At 35.0% G+C, this 23,234-nt stretch overlaps 1 protein-coding gene across 1 annotated transcript; it reads left to right on the forward strand.

The window, feature by feature from the left end:
- Nucleotides 1–5,157: 5,157 nt before the first annotated feature.
- Nucleotides 5,158–10,079, forward strand: ANTR2 (Major facilitator superfamily protein). Its single transcript, XM_078589964.1, has 11 exons — nt 5,158–5,446; nt 5,998–6,557; nt 6,629–6,736; nt 6,933–7,088; nt 7,250–7,465; nt 7,635–7,844; nt 8,170–8,307; nt 8,388–8,489; nt 8,581–8,646; nt 8,747–8,831; nt 9,772–10,079. The coding sequence occupies exons 1-11, from the start codon at nt 5,392–5,394 to the stop codon at nt 9,867–9,869; spliced, it is 1,794 nt and encodes a 597-aa protein (XP_078446090.1). The 5' UTR covers nt 5,158–5,391; the 3' UTR covers nt 9,870–10,079.
- The last annotated feature ends 13,155 nt before the right edge of the window (nt 10,080–23,234 follow it).

Below are 23,234 nucleotides of genomic sequence, written 5' to 3' on the forward strand. Positions count from 1 at the left end.
TTTTCCATAATGGAAATGTTAGCAAGCTCAAAGAGGGAATCCATTCAGGAAGCATGTGAGGCCATGAAGTTCAAGTTTGACAAATATGAGAGTATCATACATCGCAATGAATGCGTAGCAGCAATAGCACTTCTTGATCCCTCAAGAACGATGGCTTTGGTCTATCTTTGAAGCTTAGAAGATTCCATTGCGTACCTGTGATCTTGTCTCCATACTTCCCTAAATCATGATGAACACCCCAATCTAATGGATGTGCACGAGTCTAGAGGTCTTCAGCAACATTCTCCTGCAATTGCAAAGATGCTAAAGGAGGGCAAAGCTAGCATTAAATCCAAGCCGAATGCAGGACTAGAACAGGAGCTGGATGTCTACCTCAATGAGCCTCTCATCCCAAAAGGTGAAAACCCTCTAAATTGGTGGATGGTCACTAATGTGCGTGCTTATCCACATCTCGCGAAGTTGGCCATGGAGTACCTCTCTGTGCTAGCAACAAGTACACCATTGGAGCGACTCTTTTCGGTGGGTGTTAAGGTTGTGACACTCCAAAGATTGAGTCAAGATGTAGAGAGTATTCAGGTATTATGTGCGTTACACTATTGGATATGCCTGACAACCCCACCTAGTGATGAAAACGATGTATCTACATCTGTAAACATAAAAGAGGTAATTTTTCGTTTAATGATTTTTCAATATTTTAATTTAAATCTAACTCAACTTACTTCTATTATTGCAGCGTGATAAGTCAAAATTTACCTAGTCGACGTGTAATTTTGAGACGCTTATGCAATAATATTTATAATTAACCCTAATTCACTTATTACTGATGTAATTGGTGAGCAAGGGGTTGAATCATAGAGAAGGCTTTGTGATTAAGATTGATCTTTCGAAAAGAGTAATGCTTAAGAAAGTGGTTATGATGAGAGAGCGTGGAAATAAAAGGTACTAGATATATATTGAGATTTTAGTTTAATTAATTATATGTATAAGTTCTTAATTCTTACTCATAAGAATTATGAACTTATAATAGAGATTAGGATAGTATTACAGTCTTGGAGTGAGGATAAGATGAGAGGAATGAATGGATGTCATTATGGTTCGCCCGTCCTGTTGCCGGTATCAGGACGGATGCTGAACCGGATACCGGAAATGAATTTTTCGGTATCCATTTTTTTTGATATCCGGATACTGGATATCGGTATCGGATATCGGTTGCTAAGTGCTGATATCTGATACTGGTATCTGTCCGATACCAGCATGCGTCTCCGTCTCAGGGGGACTGATGACGGTACCGGATATCGGATGCAGATATCAGTTTTCGATATCCGCATTGAATTATTTATCTCTCTCTCTTTCACTCATTCTCGCTCTCGTTCTCTCTCTCTCTTCTCTCTCCCTCTCCCCCTCCCTCCCTCTCGCTCTAACTTCTCATGTCTGTCTCTCTTAAAATTTGAGAAGCACATTTAAAATTTTGATCGGCTGGGATCTCACACATTGCAGAAATAACGTGGGCAAGGGGGTACCACAGGATATTATTACTTAGTCATACAACTTAGTTATTATATACAAGTGACTATTTTTGATTTGTTCCATATGGGATAGAGGGATTCTGGTTTTGTGTTAAATTTGGAATCCCTTTATCCCATATGGAAGAAAAAAAAATTGCACACTATATAATAACAAGCATTGAATATATATCAAAATCGAATAATGCGATATGAAGTAACAAGCATAATGTCTGATGGTTGATTATTTTATCGGTCGATATCGGATATCGGTTTTCTGATATCCGGATATCGAAAACCGGTATCCGGCATCCGGTATCCGTCTTCGACATCCGGATATCGGAAAACCGATATCCGGTATCCGATATCGTATTCGTCCTCACCCCCCCCCCCCGATATCCGGTATCGATATCCGTCTAACCCCTGATAGACGGATATCGCCCGATATCCGATATCCGATATCCGATATCCAGAACCGTCCCATTTTTTTCCGGATATCGGTTGTCTGATACCGGATATCGGATGGATATCGGGACGGGTGAACCCTATATGTCATGAAGAAATCCTAATTAGGGGTTTCCTATGATGACCCTAATTAGGAATGGGTGGTATAAGCTAGTAATCCCTACTCATAGGGTTTAATAACTTATTACAAAAAGTTAAGTGATTTGAGAATCTGGAATGGATAGAAAATGGAATAAAAATACTTATTAAGTTTTTAGGACTTACCTCTTCCTTTGGTGATACTCCCAAAGCATTAATCCCTTTTCATGGACCCGTATATTGCGCCCAGTGCCTTGGTGTGTTGCAATAGGCATGAAGATATATCAAGAGAGGGAAGAAACTCACTTTTAAGAAAGAGGAAAAATCCTAAATGGGCACTCATACACCTTTGTTTCACAATGTCTCCCCCATGAAGAAAGGCTAAATGAAGTTCAAGAAGAGCCTAATCTTGAGATATATTTATAGGCTCAACCATAGGTCATGGAAAGACAAAAAAGAAGTGACCATTTGATCCAAAACTGCACATGGGATCAGCAGATATGGCTTTGAATTTTGAGCATTTCTGGCCATTAATTTGTTTGAGTAGTTCCACTAAAATAGGGAGCCACCAGAGCATGCCACATCATCCATCCTTGTAGGGCACAAATTTGACTTGCTCCACAAGAAGAGAGAGCCTCTAGTTGTTCCACATCATCCCTCTTTGTAGGGTACGAAGTTGACCTTGTTCCACAGGAAAAGAGAGCCACCAGTCATTCCACATCATCCCTCCTTGCTGGGCCTTGATTTTGCCATTATTTAACCTTAAAAAATACTTGAAAAATATCAAATATAATCCAGAAAATTCTCCAAAATTCAAAATTAAATATCTCTTTATCTACAACTCCTTTTTGGGTGAAATTTTCACCAAACTAATTCTTTTAAAACATACTATCCATTTCAATCGTAAACATCAAAATATACTGATTTTATGAAATAATAATTTTTTAGTGGATATATGTATTTTTTGTGAAAATTACATAAAGTTCATGATAACATGCATAAAATAGCTTAATAATGCTCTAAAATGTATGAAATAAACATGAATCATCATGCTTATTTTTATGTTATCAAAGCGTCCTTTTACGAGCAAGGCATGAAGATCAAACGTCTTCAGGAAATTAAATACGACCTTCGCTATGGGGATTTCACTCTGTTAGGGTTGAAAACAATTCTCTCTTTCCCTCTCTATCTCTGAAATTATGGACATATAGAGAATCCACAGTCATTTTTGTACTTACTTTCATATTCTTTCTCAAGAATTATTTACCAGGTTTTGATTAGCCTTTCTCCTGATGGTGAGCAAGTTTTCTCAGCATTTTCTGTCGTACTTTCCAAATTGAATGTTATCCTTCCCTATCATCTATGTTCTCTCTCTCTCTCTCTCCCCTCTCTCTATCTTCATTCTTCTCTCTCTCTACTCTCTTCGTTTACATTTTCATTGACCTCTATTGATCTTTCTGTCGTACTTTCCATGTTGAATGTTATTTTTCCCAAATCTTTCTCCCCAGTTTGTGACTAACATTACATTTCTCTTTCTCTCTTATTTTTACTTCTCTCTTTTTTCAAAATATTTCTTCTCCTTATCTTTCTCTACTTGTTGATCTTTTTCTTCTCTCACTCTTATACTTTTTTTTCTATTTTATATTTCTTTGGTGTCTCCCAACTCTCTCATTCCAGTTTGAGTGTGGCTCCCTGGTCTGCAGGGTAGGTTTGGCTGTGGCCTTTGACAGCAGGGTAGGTTTGACTTCGACGAAGAGGTGGGCATGGCTCAGCAGTATTTGGCATAATTGAATCCAATCTATAGTGGTTGGCGGGGAGAACTCTCTTCTCTTTGCAGCTTTATACATAAGTAGACACAGGACAACAAGAAGAAATAATCAAGAGAGAGAATCAATTTAATGCATAATTATGTGTTCTTTGTAGATACTCATTTTTATACAAAAAATTCTAGAACAGACATTTATATTACTGTGATTATCATTTAGTTCCTAGACATCATAAAACGATTACTTAGTAGCTACTATTAAAAAAGTTAGTACATCATGATTTGAGCTGAGAGTAGAAAACCATGCATTAAAATTTTCATGACTAGGAAAACTATTTTAGTAATTACAAATAAAAGGATTGTGATAACTTTTACAAATACTCATATTCAATCTCCCATTTCTTGGAGCTAATATCATAGTGATACCTCCAAGAAGCACAACGAGGAGGATTAGGTGCAGACTCTTTTATGTTTGTGCCATTTCCTATTACGTCTTTCAATCAATGAGAAATCGCTAGCATTCTGCATTGAAACTTTAACATATTTAACTCCTAGAACAAGGAAATATTGGTCCTGAGAGGTTCGCTTGATGTATAAGAGAGTATGCGCAGCAATCGTTTAATGGCATACATAATATAAGAAGATAACCAAAGAACAATAAAGAATATGATTCGGATCGTGATAACCTAGTTGAGTCTTATGCTCTGTTACATGAAGGCATAAGGATGGGACCTGATTCACGTGAGAATGGATAATGTGGAAACAAGCTGAAAACTGACGTAATGCAGAAGACATTTATTTTATCTTTGAGGAATCAGTTTAAATTCCATAATCCTTCGATTCGGATTCTCCAGAGAAGTCTAATTTGGGCACAATATTTCATCATCTTATGCGTGTGCTGGGAAGTGGGATATCATTGGGCAGCGCGGTCATGCTGTTCTTAAGGAGTTAAAAATATAATGTCTTTAGATTTTATAGTTTTCTTATTTTTATGTATAGTAAATTCGTCATCCAAAAAAGTCATCAGTCATTCTCCTTAATCAGTTCGTCATTTCCGTCATCTGTCATCCGTCACAGATGACCAATGACTAATGACAGATGACTAAAAGCTCTCCATTCAGTGATCCGTCCGTCACTCCGGACGATGACGGATGACGTTTCGTCATCAGTCCTCCAGCTCTAGATTCGGACGGAACGGAATGGAATATTCTACAATAAGGTGACAACGCCGTCCGTGGGGCCCTGACGTGGAACCGTTAGATGAGACGGAGTTGGGCGGGCCGTGGCCACGTGTCAATCTGTGAACCCTACCTTCCCGACGAGTATATTTAAGGCGAGGAGAGGCCACGTCGCCTTTTCCCGCCTAGTAGGACGGCCAAATTGGCCGCGACGTTCATCTGCGCTCAAAGAGTGGCGTTTTATCCTCTTCTGAGCGGCGCCGAGGAATCGGCCGTAGATCTTCGCTTTGCTCGGGAATTCTTCATCTTTGCTCTTGGATTGCGACTCCTGTTCAGTAGAATGTGCTTCTGGTGTTGAATTTGTACTGTTTCTCAGGCTCAGACGAGGTCTTGACGGTCTTCAATGGCGGTCGGAGCTGTGGTGTCCGGCAGGAATTTGAGCTCTCTCCTCGCCGCAGGTCTTTCCTCCACTGTTTTCCTTTGGTTTATGACGTCTTCGATTAGTTTGTTTCGCTTGTTTTTGTTTCCGGACGGTCACGTTTCGTTTCGTGTTTGCTTGCTACTGAGTTTCTAGAGTGAAATTGGTTTATCTGTTTTCCTATGGCTCGTTCTTTTTTCCTATTTTTTTCGTTTCTGTTGTGCTTTCACGGTTTTTGTTGGTTAATGTACCGGCTGGGATTCGGCGTCTCATATGAGTTTCTTTCCATAGTAGTCGATTTTGGCATATTCGCTTGAAATTCCATCAGTTTCCTCCTGAATAGTCGAGTAGACGTGCTTCATTTGAGGTTCACTGTGTGTATGTCGTGAACAGAATTGTCGGTATTTTTGTGGCTTTATAGTTTGACTTCAAAATACATTGATGCAAGAGTTTTTTTTCCTAGTAAACGTTGTCGGATGGGGAAGGATTACGATAATCACTCGCGATTAGTGGTGATTTCCCACTGTAAAACTTGTCGAAGTCAGCGGAGATCGTCTAGCATCTAATCCGCTTGTTTTATTTGCTGTGCAGGAAAATTCAAACATGGAGAGAGAGGGGACCTTTCCGATAGAAAAGAGCAAGACAGTGTCACAAAGCCGTCTTTCCTGAGTTACCATTGCGCCCATCGTGTTAGAAATATCCATTGGCCATCTCGCTTCAGTTATCCCTTGGAGAAGGTGAACGTTTTACAAAGAGGAGCTTCCTTCTCCCAGAAACAAGAAGCCCCGTACAATTACCAGAATCACAGTCAGAGGACTGTCGGGCAGGCAAACTGTTTATCTTCATCATTTATTTCGAATAAAAACTTGCTTTACTTGAAAAGGTTCAACGAGGTTGACCTCAAAGTGGGCACAATTTCCAAACCCTATGACCGTCACCGATTACTGAGAACTAGAGCTAGTTTCCAATCTGGGGAATATGAATTGAGCAGGTCAGAGATAGACTTATCTCTATCATCGGATGGGTCAGCTGAAGCTTCCATATCAGGAAGTGGTTCTGATAATGCCTTGACCTCATCTTCACAATTTCCAAAGCGTTGGGTGATCGTGCTTTTATGCTTCGTCGCATTTCTCCTCTGCAACATGGACCGTGTAGGTTTCTGTCCTTTCTTGCCTTAAAGATCACGAGGGCTCCGGAGTTTCTAAAGTTGACCGTTATGCAGGTGAACATGAGCATCGCCATTCTTCCTATGTCCACAGAATTCAACTGGAATCCAGCTACAGTGGGGCTAATTCAGTCCTCCTTTTTCTGGGGTTACTTGCTTACACAGGTCTGAATCCTTCATTTACAGCTGCAATTATACTAATGAATAAAAATTATTACTGGTTAGAGGATTATTTCTGAGCCTCGATCATTAACAGTTTTTATTTTTGAATTGTCGTCGTTTGTCTTATAGGTAATACAAAAATTACATTTGCTTCATTGAACTTAATATTTTTTAATAATGACTTGTGTCTTTAGTGCAGATCATTGGAGGGATATGGGCTGACAAGCTTGGTGGAAAGGTGGTCCTTGGTTTTGGAGTCGTCTGGTGGTCATTGGCTACAGTTCTGACACCTATTGCCGCACGTTGTGGACTCCCTTTCTTGCTCTTTTCTCGTGCTTTGATGGGTATTGGGGAGGTTAGAGTCTTTTCGATTTTTCCGATTAGTTGTTTTTCTTAAGTAGGGCCTGCATTTTTAGTCTATGATTATTTGATATCTGTCGTTGTAATTGCATCTGAAGTATGCTTTCTCAACATGAATATGTCTTTCAATAACTGATCAATTTCTTGGAATTATAGGGTGTTGCCATGCCAGCAATGAATAATTTACTCTCAAAATGGGTCCCCGTGTCTGAGAGAAGCAGATCGCTTGGTCTGGTGTATAGTGGCATGTATTTGGGATCTGTCATCGGCCTGGGTCTCTCTCCAATTCTCATCAACAGATTCGGCTGGCCTTCCGTTTTCTATTCATTTGGCTCCCTTGGAAGTATCTGGTTTGCACTGTGGCGAAGCAAGGTATGGAATCATAGACTAGAGTGTACCCTCACCATTTATGAGGTCAAAAAATCTAATGAAAGAAATTACAATAATATCCCTGCTTCGCACAAATTCATTGTTTATTGTTGCATTTTATTTGTCTAATACAACCTCAATTTCTAACCTGTCCCTTTTATCTTCCTGCCAGGCCTACAGCTCTCCAAAAGAAGACCCAGAAATCTCTGAATCTGAAAAAAAGTTAATTCTAAGCGCCACCCAGTCCAGGGATCCAGCTTCAGATATTCCCTGGAAGTTGATCCTATCAAAACCTCCCGTCTGGGCCCTTATAATATCTCACTTTTGCCATAACTGGGGAACTTTTATTCTCCTGACGTGGATGCCCACGTATTACAACCAGGTAAACTCCTCTTTTCATTATTTGCAAATACTTATCCCACGTAAGGATGATTTAATCAATTTTCTCTTTACTCAGTTCTTCTAATGAGTGAACTCATTTATGGGTCTGATACGATCCCCAACCTCCGTTTTCTGTGATTTTCCCATCTTCCTGATCATCCCTTCCACTCTCCGTCAGTGATTCCCTTTTTCCCATGATCTTCAGTCGGTTCCCTCTACCTTGGATTGATCTTCTCTCCGTTCTCCCAGACTACTTCCCGATTTGATCATCAAGTTTCATATCATGGTATCAGATCTCGACAGTTAAATTTATATTTGTTCCCCAGGTACTGAAGTTCAACCTGACCGAGTCTGGCCTTCTGTGTGTTCTACCATGGCTGACTATGGCCGTGTTTGCAAACATAGGGGGTTGGATTGCGGATACTCTTGTAGAAAGAGGCATGTCTGTAACCACTGTTCGGAAGGTAAGCCAACCGCTGAGTTCGTGAAGTTGTTGACCATCGTTTTCCTGTTGATGTGAGATCCTTCCCTTCATTGGTTGCAGATAATGCAGTCCATTGGGTTCCTTGGGCCTGCTTTCTTTCTCACAATTTTGGGCCGTGTTCGTACTCCGGCCATGGCAGTTCTCTGCATGGCCTGCAGCCAGGTGGGCTCAGGAAAATTACAGAGTTGACGTTTTTAAAATAATGTTGCCTGTGTTGACTTATGTGTGTGTGTTGACTTTTGGAACCCTCCAGGGAAGTGACGCTTTCTCTCAGTCTGGCTTATACTCGAATCACCAGGACATTGGGCCCCGCTATGCGGTGAGAACTTCCGATGAACTTTTGTTTGTTTTTTGTGGTAGAGTTTGTTATTTGTCCAGGTTTGATGGATTCTTGGATTTCTCGTCGTCCACTTCTTCAGGGAGTACTTCTGGGGCTCTCTAACACTGCTGGGGTGCTGGCGGGTGTCTTTGGCACTGCTGCCACGGGATACATCCTCCAACGAGGCATTAATCTCTCTCCCTATCTCTCTACCTGTACTTTTATTTACACAAATTTCTTTGTCTTGCTGTGTCTAGCATCAGTTCATCATTCTATCAGTTATTGTTCATCCATCCATCCATCCTTTCATCCCCCCTTCTCCTACTCTCTATCCATATATCCATCTCCACTTGTCTATTTATCAACCGATCTACCTATCCATCAATTAGTTTCTCAGTCTGTCCATGTATCCACACTTTCATCTCCATCTCTCTCTATCAAAAAATCAACATTTCCATCTATCAGTTTGTCAGTCTTCCCTTGTACCCATCTATCCATCTTCATCTCTCTCTATCAAACAATCTATATTTCCATTTATCAGTTTGTCGGCCTGTCCTTGTATCTATCTCTATCTCTCTCTCCATCAAACAATCTAGCTATCCATCTCTCAGTGTATCACTTTCCACCTATCCATCTCCATCTCTCTCTCTCTATGAATATGTATACACCAAACAGTTTACCAATCCATCTATCCTTCTGTCCGTCCACCTTTCCATCTGTTTGTCTGTCCACATTTTTCAATTTATTTATTTATTTGTTATCGATTATTTATCAATTTATCGATCCTTTAAAAGAAGTCTGTCCATATCTCTTCCCTCCTCTCTGGTTCTCTCTCTCGCTATCTTTCTATCTCTATGCAAATCAATAAAAAGCTTGGTATCAATAAATCCATCCATCCATCCATCCATCTGTCTGTTGGTCCAACTCTCTCTCTATCAATAACTCTCTATCGTTCTCTCTTTGTGAGTTAGAAAATGGCTCTGTATCTCTCTCGATACCAACCCATCCATCCCTCCGTCTATGCATGCTTCCATCTATCTTTTTGTTTAACTACCTTACATTCGTTCTTTCTTTCTAATACTAAAAACATTTCATGTTATTTATGGAATGGGTTGATCTATGCAGGCTCGTGGGATGATGTGTTCAAGGTGTCAGTCGCCTTGTACCTCGTGGGAACTCTGGTTTGGAACCTGTTCTCGACTGGGGAGAAGGTTCTAGATTAACACAGTCTGAAACACGTGGAACACTCTCATTGGTGGTGGCTCTTCTTGGCTCATGCTGACGTGCCGCAGGAAGAGGAGCGGTAAAAAAGGTATACTTTTTCCCTTCTCTTCCTTTCTACAAAGAAATTTTACCTCGGTCCTCATTCCAACCCATTTTGTTGTCTTCTACACCCATACCGTTCACTTATTATTTTTCCATTTAAAGTTGTCTATGAACTAGTACTGGCTAGAGAGGGAAGGGTAGAGCAAGAGAAGACACTTACTTAGGGAGTTCATATTGAGCCTTGTGATCAGATCAGACTTAGATAAAAAGGGAGACCATCTGTGACCCCCCAAATAGTTCCGTAACTCCCGAACAGAAAATAGTTCCATAGCTCCAATCCAGATTATTCTTCTTTGCCCTTTTAGTGAAGATTATTCGTATCTGTTTTAATCAGTTTGAACATTTTGATACAATTCAGCTTGCACTATGATAGAAGTAAGAGAGTGAATACTATGAATCTAAATAATCAGTATCACCTTGGATAATTTGGACTTTATTTGAGGTCATAAAACTGTATTCCCCTTAATTAGTCTGGAGGAACTGAACCTGAGAACCACTAGACGTATTTGTAATCATAGCAAAAAGTTGATGGACGACTGAACATGAGATTGAGCAAAAAACTCTGGCCTGAAGTTCTCCTCTAATGAAATACAATCAACTTTGATGTACTCAGCCCATTCATAGAACAAAGCCCTTGACTTGATATTCTTCATGAGATTACATGTATCAAAGTCCTTGACTTGATATTATGATTCAAGTTCCAAACCAGAAACCACGAAATGTTTCTCCATTTTCAAGGAGACATGTTTTCTCCTAGAAATAATTATATCAGTTGATGGATCTCCAATCAATTCTTCAGTCAGCCCAATTTGCATTAAGAAAACAGTTAATTCAAAGATCATAGAGATTGTTGTTCTTCATAAACCTTTGTCTTGTTGGCATTTGATGTAATACTATCGGTAAATTGTATTGAATTCATGCCTCATTTAACAATTATTTGGCTCCGCTACACATAATAGAGAATGCATGTATTTTCATTCTTCATCATTTGAATTCATCCATGCAAATTCTTACTATTTTTTTCTGGCTCACTGTGCATGACCCCAACAAAGTCAAACGTAATAATTGTAGCCACTTTTTTTAGTGGTTTTACATAGATAAAGCATAGGTGATAGAAAATATGAAATGGAACTATTCAGGAGCTTAAATGAGTTGGATATAAATTGGACGAGGAGAAGAGCTAGACATGGGCTTGATTCTATTTGGAGAAAGTGGGACTAGTAAGATAGGGCACTGGAGCTGATGCTGAAAGTTCAGTCCAAATAAATGTATCTGATTAATTTACTTGGCAACTGGTTGGAAGGACATTAATCAAGTTGTGTGGGATGAAGAGTATCCTCATCTTTGATTTAAATTCTTTTAGACGAATCATAATACTGGCATCAGCCGGTGTGTACCAAGAAGTTTCTTGGTGACTTAGAGGAATTTTTCAGCACCATCTGCAGCTTGTAAGGGATGGAGATATATCTGTGTTAGAAAATTGAATTAAGAGGGAAATCAAGGAATAAATATGATTAATCTATCCCATGACATTGAATTAGAATGTGTACAATCATGGTTTCTGTTAATTTTAAAGTTGGGTTTTGTTGTTTTAAGTCATCTAGCTTGACCTAACTTTGATCAAGATTTTACGAGTTCACTGAACCTGGTTCACAATGGGAATATATTGGGTATAAAGTGTGATATCCTCTTTTGATTGAAGATGTAAAGTTCAAGTTAAAGAGAGAAAGTTCATTATGTATCTCCATGCTTATGAAGATATGTTAATTTTGGATAGAAAGATGAACAATCCCTACTACGGGTTTTGATCTAACATTCCTATCATTATAATTAATAATAAGCATTGTCAGACAAAAAATTATATTTATCTGAAGTCATTTTGGGAATGGAGTGGCGCAGTCATGAATCAATTGTATATATATATACATTTGGTATGAATTTGACATTATGTTTCAGAATTTTTATAGGAAAACATACTGAAGTAAATATTCAATTATGGATATAAAAACAAGCATAATCCTCTATAGTCCAAGTTAAAAATTTCTATGACTTTTGATTTCAATTCATTTGAAGGAAACATTTATGCATGATGTTGTCAACTTGTTTGTCACATAACCGTTTTGGTGCAAATACCAAAAAAATATACTGATACGTGGGTTACGTTTGGAAGGAAATATTTTCATTGAGAGAAATATCAGATATCTCAATGAGGTAATACTTATCTGCACTTCAGACTCAACCCCAAAAATGAAATGGATGGGCGGAAGTCTTTCATAGTTTGCATTTTCACCTTTTGGCCTGCGTATATAGAGTGTGGCAAATCTACCATGGGTTCCTTGAAAAAAGAGGTGATCTATATTTTTGTGCAAGATTACAAAAATATGGCCAAACAAATGATAAACTAGTGCTTTATTTGAGGGTTATGGCTCAATGTGAAATAAATGTAAAGTTCTGGACCAGAATTTCTTTATTTATTTTTAGTAGCAACTAGGTTCATAATAAGTTTCTCATTGATTGGGTATTAATCCCAAACTATGCTTGTGAAAAAAAACATATCAATTTATTGTATTGATCATTATTATTTTCCATTTTCTTTGTGTTGATATTTATTTACTTAAATACCTTCCTAAGAAATCAATGATAGTTTCCATATGACTCAATAACAAAAGAAGTATTATATCCAATCTCCCCATGGGTTAACTTCATTCTAAACTGTACAAAATTTGAAATATTCTTGCCTGAGTATGACAAGTGATTGGAAAATACGTTAATATATCTCGCGCTCTTCAATGCCCAATGATCTTGTCATTGATGGATAGAATGCCGCCTAAAAGTCGGTCACACTTCCATCTCTCATTTTTGTACATTGGATTAAACTTTAATCATTATTAATATGCATTTTTTATGATGAAGTCCTTAAATATATGCAATGACTGAATGAATTGTGATGGGGATATCATAATATAGAGATCACTGGTCTTTAAACATGTGGTGCACTTATTTCTTTTCGAAGGATACCCCTTAACTACATTAAATATTCTTATAGAATAACACTTTTTAGTCTTGCTCATTTCATATGTTTGATCCCATATCCATAAGTGTAGAGACACTAAGGGCGTATCATGTCTACTCTTTAAGGAAAGAGTTCAATGAATTGGACAAGACAAAATCTATGAAGTATATTATATACCTTATATTAACCAAATTTATTTATATCACGTGTGTAAGTTGTCTTTGGACATTAAACACCAAATTCCTAATCATATTATTTACATTGTATTATGTCAGATTTAGTATCAAGTCCATTAAGGAGATATTCATAAAGTTTTTTGTAGTCAAGGTTGGACCATCTGCCCTTGATGTATGAGGATACATCTCATGGAAAACAATATAATGAAGTTTTGTGCTAGAAATAGAATATTATAAAAGAGTTTAGGATGATTTCACAATGCATGAGTAATAGCTTATATCATTGATTAGGATTTGATGATTTATTGTTCCCTAGGGCATCCTTAGAGAATCAAGCAGATGAAATATCATATGTATATGATAAGTAATGTCAGTAAATATTCTATGAAAGAGTTGACATACTCCCTTATATGTTTTGGAGAATGAGATGTAGCTTGGCCCCTTAGGGGCCATCACATAACCAAATCAATATGATGTAATCAATATTTGATTACGTAATATAGATAGATATATTTAATCATTTTGGTTGGCAAATAAAAACTGACTGGGCTCTTAAAGTCATTAATTACACTAATTCATGGTCCTAGAGGATTACACACCTAAGATTTTTATATGTTGGTGGATATATTTTAAGATAAAAAACTTTATGAAAATTTCCTAAGAGTGGGAACATACATGATGTTTTCCTAATGACTTTCATGAAAAAAATTTGGGGACTATAAATAGAGTAGATAACCATCTTTTGATACCCATGCAAATCATTATTACGAGCCATGTTTCTTCTCTTGATCTACATGAGTTTGCTTTTGGTAATACTAAATGGTGAGGAAATCCTCATAGATGTATTGATGCTAAATGTCAGGGAACAAAGAGGAAATCTAGTGTTTTAAAGATAACATCAATACATCTACTAGTTGTGCATATGAATGATCTGAAAAACTCATTAGACGAACGGAGTGATTGATGATTTTTTTCCTAGTTAGGCGATATAATCATTTATGTTTTTTGATTTTAATATCTATTTTGGTTAAGTGAACGGACACACAACCGAATTGGATTGTCCATTAAAGTCATGGAATCCAATAATCACTTGGTAAGTAGGGGTGGGCCCAAGGTCCCTACTTTGGGATAATTGGAGTGTTTGGTTCTATCCCCTTTATTGAGATGAAACCTGATAACATGCATTTCTAGAGCCTTATATTATTATATTTATGTGTCTTTATGCATTAAATTATTCAATTTTGCATGTTATCAAGCTTAAAAAGATTAAATCTATTTTTAGAAAAAAATTCTGAATTTTCGGTATTTTTTACAATTTTTCTAACAATATATTCTAAAATAATTTTTGGTAATTTTGAGACAGAATATGATTTTTATGGAATTTTTTGATATTAATTTTGGAAAGATATGATTTTTTGAGTCAAAATATATATTTATACATATTTTTTGGGATTTTATTTTATTTAATATGAAATTTTAAGTATTTTGGTTTTTTTATGGCATAGGGTGACGTGACGCGCCGATGCGCCGCCACATCAGCGTCGAGAAAGAGATTTTTTTTCTTTATTTTTTGGTCTTTTATCATGTACATGTGGCACGGAATGCGAAAAGCCACGGAATACAAAAAGCCATGGAATACGAAAAGCCACAGAATACAAAAAGCCACGGAATATGAAAAGCCACGGAAGACGAAAAGCCACAGAATAAGAAAAGTCACAGAATACCAAGTGCTTTGACTTCTTAACTTGCACGAAACCGATGACATTGATAAGGAGAGAGAAGAAATTAAAGGCTAGGATTACTTCAACTTCCAACGGCCCTAACTTTTGATCTTCCCCTCCTCTTTCTATCCATACCCTCTGATCTATAAATAGAGGCCTGGATCATTGTAAAAATCATATTGAACTTGCTTCCTACTTTTGTGGGCTGATTGAAAGATAGTGAGTTTTGAGATCCATCAAGAGTGTTCTTGGTGTCTTGGGTGTGTGGGAAGAGACATAAGAGAAGAGGGGGAGCTTATCGGCACTCGCAAATCGTCGTGATCCTGGTGGAACGTAAGGATCCAAGGTAAGTGTCTTCGCCTTACGTTGTTTCTCTCCCAACATCATCGTTATCATAGTTATAGTTTCTTATCAATGTTTCATTTATCACTTCACTTACTTACGTCCCCATTCTCTCGTCTGTCTATCCTTGCCATCGTACCACTCCACATCCAACCACTATCCTCGTCCATACTGTCGTTCATCATCGTGTCCGTCACAATCACTTAATCTTTTATTTAAGTTAAATTAACATATAAATTAAGTACTTCTTAATCGATATCACTAGGCCATATCCTTGAATCGTGTTTTTGTCGATCCTCTCATTGATCATCACTAGTCTAAGAAAGTAATTCCTTAATCATCATTCTTGTGGAGACGATCCGTACTCATCACTAACTAAGTATTTTCAAGTACAGTTAAATGTATTTTTATTGAATAATCTCAATTACCAACGACGAATTTCAACCCTAAATTGAGATTATCAAAACCATATTGAGTCACACAGCAGAAGACTATGGACCAAACCATTCTAACACATAGAAAATGATGATTAAATGACTTGTGTAATGATCAGATCCATGATATCTTGATTACTTGAGAAAAACTGATTGAGTTGTTCATGTGTCCAACCTTTAGATGTATCTAAACAATCCCAAGTACGCTGAAACTCTACCATCATCTTGATATGCCACATGCATGCTCCATCGTCATCATAATACCGTTCTAATTGCATTAGGAGTGCATATTAGCAAAGGGGAAAATGGAGAAGAAGAGTAGGACACTACACAATTTGGGCTTGGGGGAATTGTTTTCAAGGCCTTCCCCCATTTGTATGAAGTAGAAATTTTTCATAAATCCCCCTAAACTTAAAGTCCATATTCTACGTCCAAAAGACCATTTACATTTTGCCCTTTCGGTACATGTATTAGTCTAGTTAACGAATCTTGTGACCCACTAACCATTATTGACCTTTCAGATGAATTATATGTATCATCATATAAGTTAATTATCTATATCATCATATGACTGAACCCCATGGATAGATTGAGTCTCAAGGCCTTGAGTTGCCAAGCTAAACCCTGTGCTTTAGAAGATATAAAGGAGTGTAACGACGCACTCATGGATCATTTTTTATTGATTATGTTGTACATATATTTTATCTACTTGACACTCATTGGGTGTCTTAGGGTATGGTCAACTTTCAAACGTTAATCGGTTATCTGAGTTAGTACCGATAAGTTTGGATATCGCTAGAGAGCTCTTCTACCTTCCTTGAGTTTGGATAGTACTGATATTCTTCTACCTTGACCAAGGACTTCATTTCATCACCTTCCTTGAGTTGTCTCCACTTATAACATTTGTGACCACATAATTATCTTTGTGAACTTCTTTTTGCACATGAGCAAAGATAGTTTGGAACTCCATGTTTTTAGGATTTTCTAAGGCATAGTCTAAGTACAAACCTCCATCCACAAGACATCTTTGGTGTCTCAAGTCGAAGGGCCACTTAAACAACCATGATATGAACCAACTTGATTGATAGTTAATACCACTAAAAAATTTAGATGGAAAAATTTGGTGAACTCTTTCCTAAAAAGATCACCCACTATCTGTCCCAAGTGTCTCCATTATAATGGAATATGAGTAGGACTATAAATTTCTATTCTATCTTGATATTTGAAGTCCTTCTCAAGTATCCTTCAAATAGAAATATGTAGAACTCATGCTTAAAGACTAGTGATCTCTGTATTATGATGTTATAATTCACACAATTGAATCACGTATTCATGAACTTGGCTATAATCATCACACATACACTATAATGAATATATTGTATTACTGAACGATGAACGTGGCATGAAATGTGTGATTTACTTGCTGGAACAATAACTTTTCATCATGGAAGGTACCATGTCAACTCTCAAGTTTCTACTTAAAAAATCTCTTGGTTGACTTGCTACACCCACAAATCAGTATTGTTTGTGGAGCTTGGTCCCAATCAACCTCCTTTTTCTTGTTGACTTATCACATCGATTGGGTGCTTGTGTTGATCAAAGACCATGATTTTCTTCATTTATGCTTTTACACAATACCAAAGTTAAACTATATATTTACCCTAAAAAAGTATCCAAAAAAGATTAAAATATATTTTAAAAAATAAAAAACAACAAACTCTATTTGAACATCACATCTTAATTTAGTATCGTAAGTTCAAGAATGTAAGGATGCATTAAATGTATGTATTTATTTGGTTTCTTTTAATACATAAACGATTGAAAATACCTAAATCCTGAATTAGCAAGTCAACATCCAAGTATAGAGAAAATCAGAATCAAACTCACTATCAGTTATACATGGTAGATCACCATTATAAGTAGATGTTATTTTAATGTTTTAACTATAACTTTGAATTCAGAGGATAGTAAATTGCGTTATTCTTGGAGTCTGATTTTATTTGAAAAAATGATAATCTACCCATGATTTATTGCGTATCATTAGTTATGCTTTTAAATAAATACACGAGCGATTAGTTCATGAAATAAGTTTATACTTTATTATATTCATAATATTTGATTATATATTAAGCTGAGACGTCTCTTTTGAAATTATATTTTATGATATCAATATATATATATTTCTCATTTAAGATGATGAGACTTATAGTGGTGCCCATGGCGATGAAAATCATGATAAGACAAAGAAGATTAAGAGGGCCATATACACACCAGTCAAAGAAGGGGCGGAGACGTCATGGACCCAACTCTGAGAAATGATGTCGTCCAAGTCTGCCCTCACACAATAAAGGCAAAGATGAGTGTAAGATGACGAGGAAAAAGAAGAAGAGCAAGAGGATGATTAAAACACTTTCTTCCATTAGTGCGGGCTCGAGCGACCTCCAATCAATAGAATCATCTTCCATTCTTACATCTAGCAAAATAAAAAACAGGACGATTTGTAAACAATGCCTGTAATTAAAAAAGACTTAATTCCGGTTTACTGTGAATCTAAGATATTTCATACATTATTATGACCCATTTTTATTATCAATTTATTTTTTTATAAGATTTTTATTATTTTTTCATCAATAATCTAATTTTTTTCTCATGAACCATCTTCCTAACAGATATGTATTTTACATTTCTTCAATTTCTAATTGTTTCTGTTAATATTTACGTAAAAATTCATTAAATTAACTATATCAGGTATTTTATGATAAAATATTTCTAATTTAAATGTTAAAAAATCTTACTTTATCAAGACTATTATTAATAAGATTGTTACTCCATTAAAAAATTTCATTATACAAATTTTTTGTAAGAATGTTCACTTGTATTCCATAATACTATTATTAGTGTAAAGCCTTTTTTATGACAAAAAAATCATTACATAGTTTATTCAGTAAATCTTACAAATTTTTTTATAAATTTCTCTTATAAAATATAAGTTTTACATTATTAAATTTATTAAAAAACATACAAATAAAAAGTGTAAATCTTTAGATCTTGATATAAATTTTATGTAAATTTGGTGTTTTCATATTTAGTTCCCTGATTTTATAGATCTGATTCAGTGACAACTTTATTTAAAGAAATTGATGGCTTCTTGGAGGTTTGATTAATTGTATTTCAGAATATGGAAAGATTATTATTCATGCGACTCAATGGTAACTCATTTTAAATTTAAAAATACCTACGGATCATGAATTCTTAAAGCAAAATATCAAATTCTTTTAATTCGTTCTTTTAAGGTTGACATGTGTTTTATCTTCCAACTAACTCCAAAAAAATTCTTACATTTTATTTGTAAGGTTCAAACTTTTGTATCTAAATTAATTTATTTCTCCAGATCAAAAAGAACTTTATTAGTATTTTATTTGATTTATAATTCTAATATAAGGTTTTTTATTTATCATATTTAAGAAAATATGTTGAATATTTTCTAGCTTACCTTTGTGAGGGAGTAGTTTGTGATAAATTCATCATATTTGGAAAGAAAAATTTATATGACAGAACCATTTTGTTTTAATAAAATTAAATTTCATTTTTTTGAAGACTGAATCTTGTGTTTGACTCATGAAAAGTTGAGTAGTTTCTTATTATTGGTCATGAAGTGAATTGAAAAGATTTAAATTTTTACTTGGGGAAATTAAAATGTTAAGGAATTCATTAGTTTTCAAGGGGAGAAGGGTGTGTCAAGGAATAGAAAGGACATACTCATAGGCGGCAAAGATGTTGTCGAGCAAAGAAGGAAATATGGCGAGGGGATCTTGAAAGTCAAACCAAGGAAACCAGGGTGGATGTAATTCACAAAGTAGACACTTCAAATATTATTTCTCAGATAAGAGGGCATATGTAACAGATTATGTTTCATAGAAAATACTTCCAGGTAGCAATTGTAAAATATTTACTGAATATACTGGATTCCCAAGAAGCTGAAAGAAGGGCATTATATTCCATAAAAGAGTAAAAAACTATGTGGTCCAAGGAGAACAGGGATGATAGTATAAATTCAAGGGAAAAAAATAGAGTATAAAAATAAAATGCCAAATCACTAGTTAATCCCTCCTAGTGTACATCACCATCATATTAGTTTTTCTACTACAACATCCTTGTTTAAGACTTCTGTCTTATACAAATTTCCCTTCAGAGGGAAACTAAAGGTAGAATCCTTATAGTGGAAGTATTGAATAATTGAATTTTAACTTGAAGATTAATTTTTTCAATTTTTATATTTATTTTATGAATTAAATATAATTAAATGAAATAAAACTAGGGAAAAGTAATTCAAAATACTTCTAGGAAGGTATAAAAATATCAATCCTATTCAAACCAATTTATTAAAAAAAATTAGAATAATTTTGAGAATTTTTTATATAGTTTTACTGTAGAAAATATACAAATTAATCCTAATTTAAATACCTTAGCTGACACTTTGGGAGTGCTGCTAGTCTGCCAATGATTGTGACATAGATGATAATAGATACATGTCGACAATTAGGGGAACAGGGGTGCGTGATGGTGATTTTCCAATCACGGGTGCGACAGAGATGGAGGCAGATGCAAACCAATGAAGCGGCAGAGTTGGAGATGGCATTTGTGATGGTGAAAACATAGGCTATTGGTGACAATAACCTAGGAAAAAGGATGAATATGTGAACAAACCACGTTGTCATGTGTCCAACAGGCCGAGTGATGTTTTTCCATCATGTGTCTTAATCTGAATGCCACTCCTTCAATCCTTCACTCTTGGAATACAAGAACAGACCAAAACGAGATTTTGAATCAGCACATCACACTGCAAATGCTAATTAGGAACAAAATCTTAGGGTGCCTTTTCTACAAGGAAGAGGGGTATTATTTATAGATCCTATATGGATGGATAGAGAAAGGAAAGATGGAAACACCCCCAAAATTTCAGCCCAAAATTCTTGGATTGTTATATATTATTGTCAGAATTTGGAGAAATCTGAGCCATCCAATTTGCTATCCTTCGACTTATGTGGCGGATTGCCAGTGTGGCACACAATTCTAGCAGCGGAAAGAATTGAAAACTTCATTTAAGATGTTTAAATAAATTAAAAGTTATATTTTTACTTATAAACTTATTTTCTTTACGGATTTTACGTAAAAATAATTAAAAATCTAGAAAAATCATATTATGACTCTAAAGATAATTAACCACTAAAAACTTAAACAAATATAACTAATTTTTTATGACTTAAAGTATGCACATGAAAGCTATTTCACAAAATTATTTTAAAATAACATCAATCTGGAAAAATCGTAAATTCATTATTAAAGGGCAATAGATCACTTTAAGCTTGAATAACATGAAATATGATCATTTCCGGAAAAAATTTCTCGAAACTACATGAAACTACTAAAAATTAGCATGATATTTATTATGATAAGTCTGCCATATGATGGAAAATGATATATAGAATATTCTTATTAGGACATATGGAAACATTTTGCAAGTAAGATTATTTTCATTGCCTAAGGAATATCTTGGAATATGTAATGGGACATGCATTTTTGTATGATACAAAATAGGTTAAAACCCAAGAGTTAATTAGATAATTAAATTTATGTTTATATGTCAATATTATATAGAACCTATCTATATAAACTATACATAGGATGAGGTAGAGCAGTAATGATTCAAGTATTTATATATGTTGAGATATTCCCGAAATTTTCTCCACAAGCTATTTCCTCAAAAAATGGTCTAGGGCATGAAGCTCTTATCCCCACGAATGACACATGTCACATTGCTCTAAAAAATGTAATTGACTTCATAGCCTTTTTCACATAGTCTTCCACAACCAGATAAATTATTTTTTAAAAAGAATGAATGAGACATGTCTGGAACAATCCTTTCCAAATGATTTTTTTTCAATTTAGATTCCCTTGAAGTCGCTTTTCAAATGTACTCTGCCAAAAAATTTAACTCCGATAAAAAATCCACATTCCATCTCCTTCAGATCACGAATAAATCATAGAAACCTTAACTGTAAACCTCATTTTCAAATTCAAATTATTTATATTAATATTAATAGAACTATATTTATGAATTAAGTTTGAATTCATTATCTAGATTCACTTTAAAACTGATTCAGCTACTTTTAAGTCAAATTGGTTATATATTAATATTGGAGACCTTTATTCACATATTTGAAGTAACTCTTGATAAACCTGTTCAAATAATCTATTTAATCTAAAAAAATAAAAATCTCTTTACGTCTATATCAATGTGAAGTGGTATCTATAAATTTGTATCAAAACCCAAATTGAACTTTCTCACTCTATTGTTATTTATTCAAGAAAAGATATTTTAACCTGTATATATGTTGGATGAGTTAAGCATTCTAAATTTTTATTACTTAAGAATAATATATGTTGCTTACAAGATTCTAGAAAAATATGGGGGGGGATAAACGCTATCTAACTCATCCCCTTAAAATTTCATATAATTAGTAATGAGAAGATACACATGTACTAATTTAAAAATTTTAAGGAATCCGGATGACAGACATGGCGACACAAGGGCCGCCTTACTACTAATAATAGAACTACACATACAAATCAATAAAAAATGGAAAACAAGTAGATAAACCTCAAGAATTTTATTGTCAACGCATCTACAAGTAGGACTGAGTTTCCTTATTAATTCTGTCACTAAGGGTTTGTAGGATATAATACATTCAAAATATACCTTGAAATTCAAACCCTGCAAATATTTTATAACATAATGAAAAAAATAATGAAATTCGGAAAAATTTAATTCTTAAAAACTATTAGTTAGTATTCTCTTAGTCATTCTATCGATATTAAAAAAGTTCCTTGTATATATTTATCCAAATCAGTGTCACAAATATCAATTGAACATATAATGATATTTCAGATTAATTTGGTTAAATTTCACCAAGTATCGCTCACTTTCTATCTCATTTCAATTTTTTTGCACATATAATAAAATCATTCTAACAATCATTCAGACGGAATATAAATTAATATCACTATTTATCTTAATTTATACCTTAAAAAAAAATTTATGACCAAAATTGGTTAATAATTAAATTTGAATTAGTTAATATGTATGGCTGTTAATCTCTATCTCAATTTAAATTAAAAAACTCATGTTGTCAAAATTTAAATCAAAGGAACTTCTGTTTTTAGGAACCCTTTCAATTCAATTTCTCTAAGACCAGTTCCAATTCACTAATTCATATAAAGTTTAATCTAAATCTATTTGTTTCATCTCTTTCCAATCCATTCGTTTGTATCTTCTTTATGTGAACAATTTTAATAGCAATGTCTCATGTTTCTCTCCTTTATCTACATAACTGAATATGACTCAAATTTTTTGATTAAAAATGCTCTCTGTTTTAAAAGCCAAAAATAATAAAATTATTTTTACCTTATATTTTTATTATTGATTTCCATTCGCTAACCTCTAATATGTTATTTTAAGTTCTTGATGGATTCAACGGAATATCAATTAATTAATATGTATTTATATTAATTTTTA

This window comes from Wolffia australiana, chromosome 18 (assembly GCF_029677425.1).
Source record: "Wolffia australiana isolate 7733 chromosome 18, ASM2967742v1".
NCBI classification, from domain to species: Eukaryota; Viridiplantae; Streptophyta; class Magnoliopsida; order Alismatales; family Araceae; genus Wolffia; species Wolffia australiana.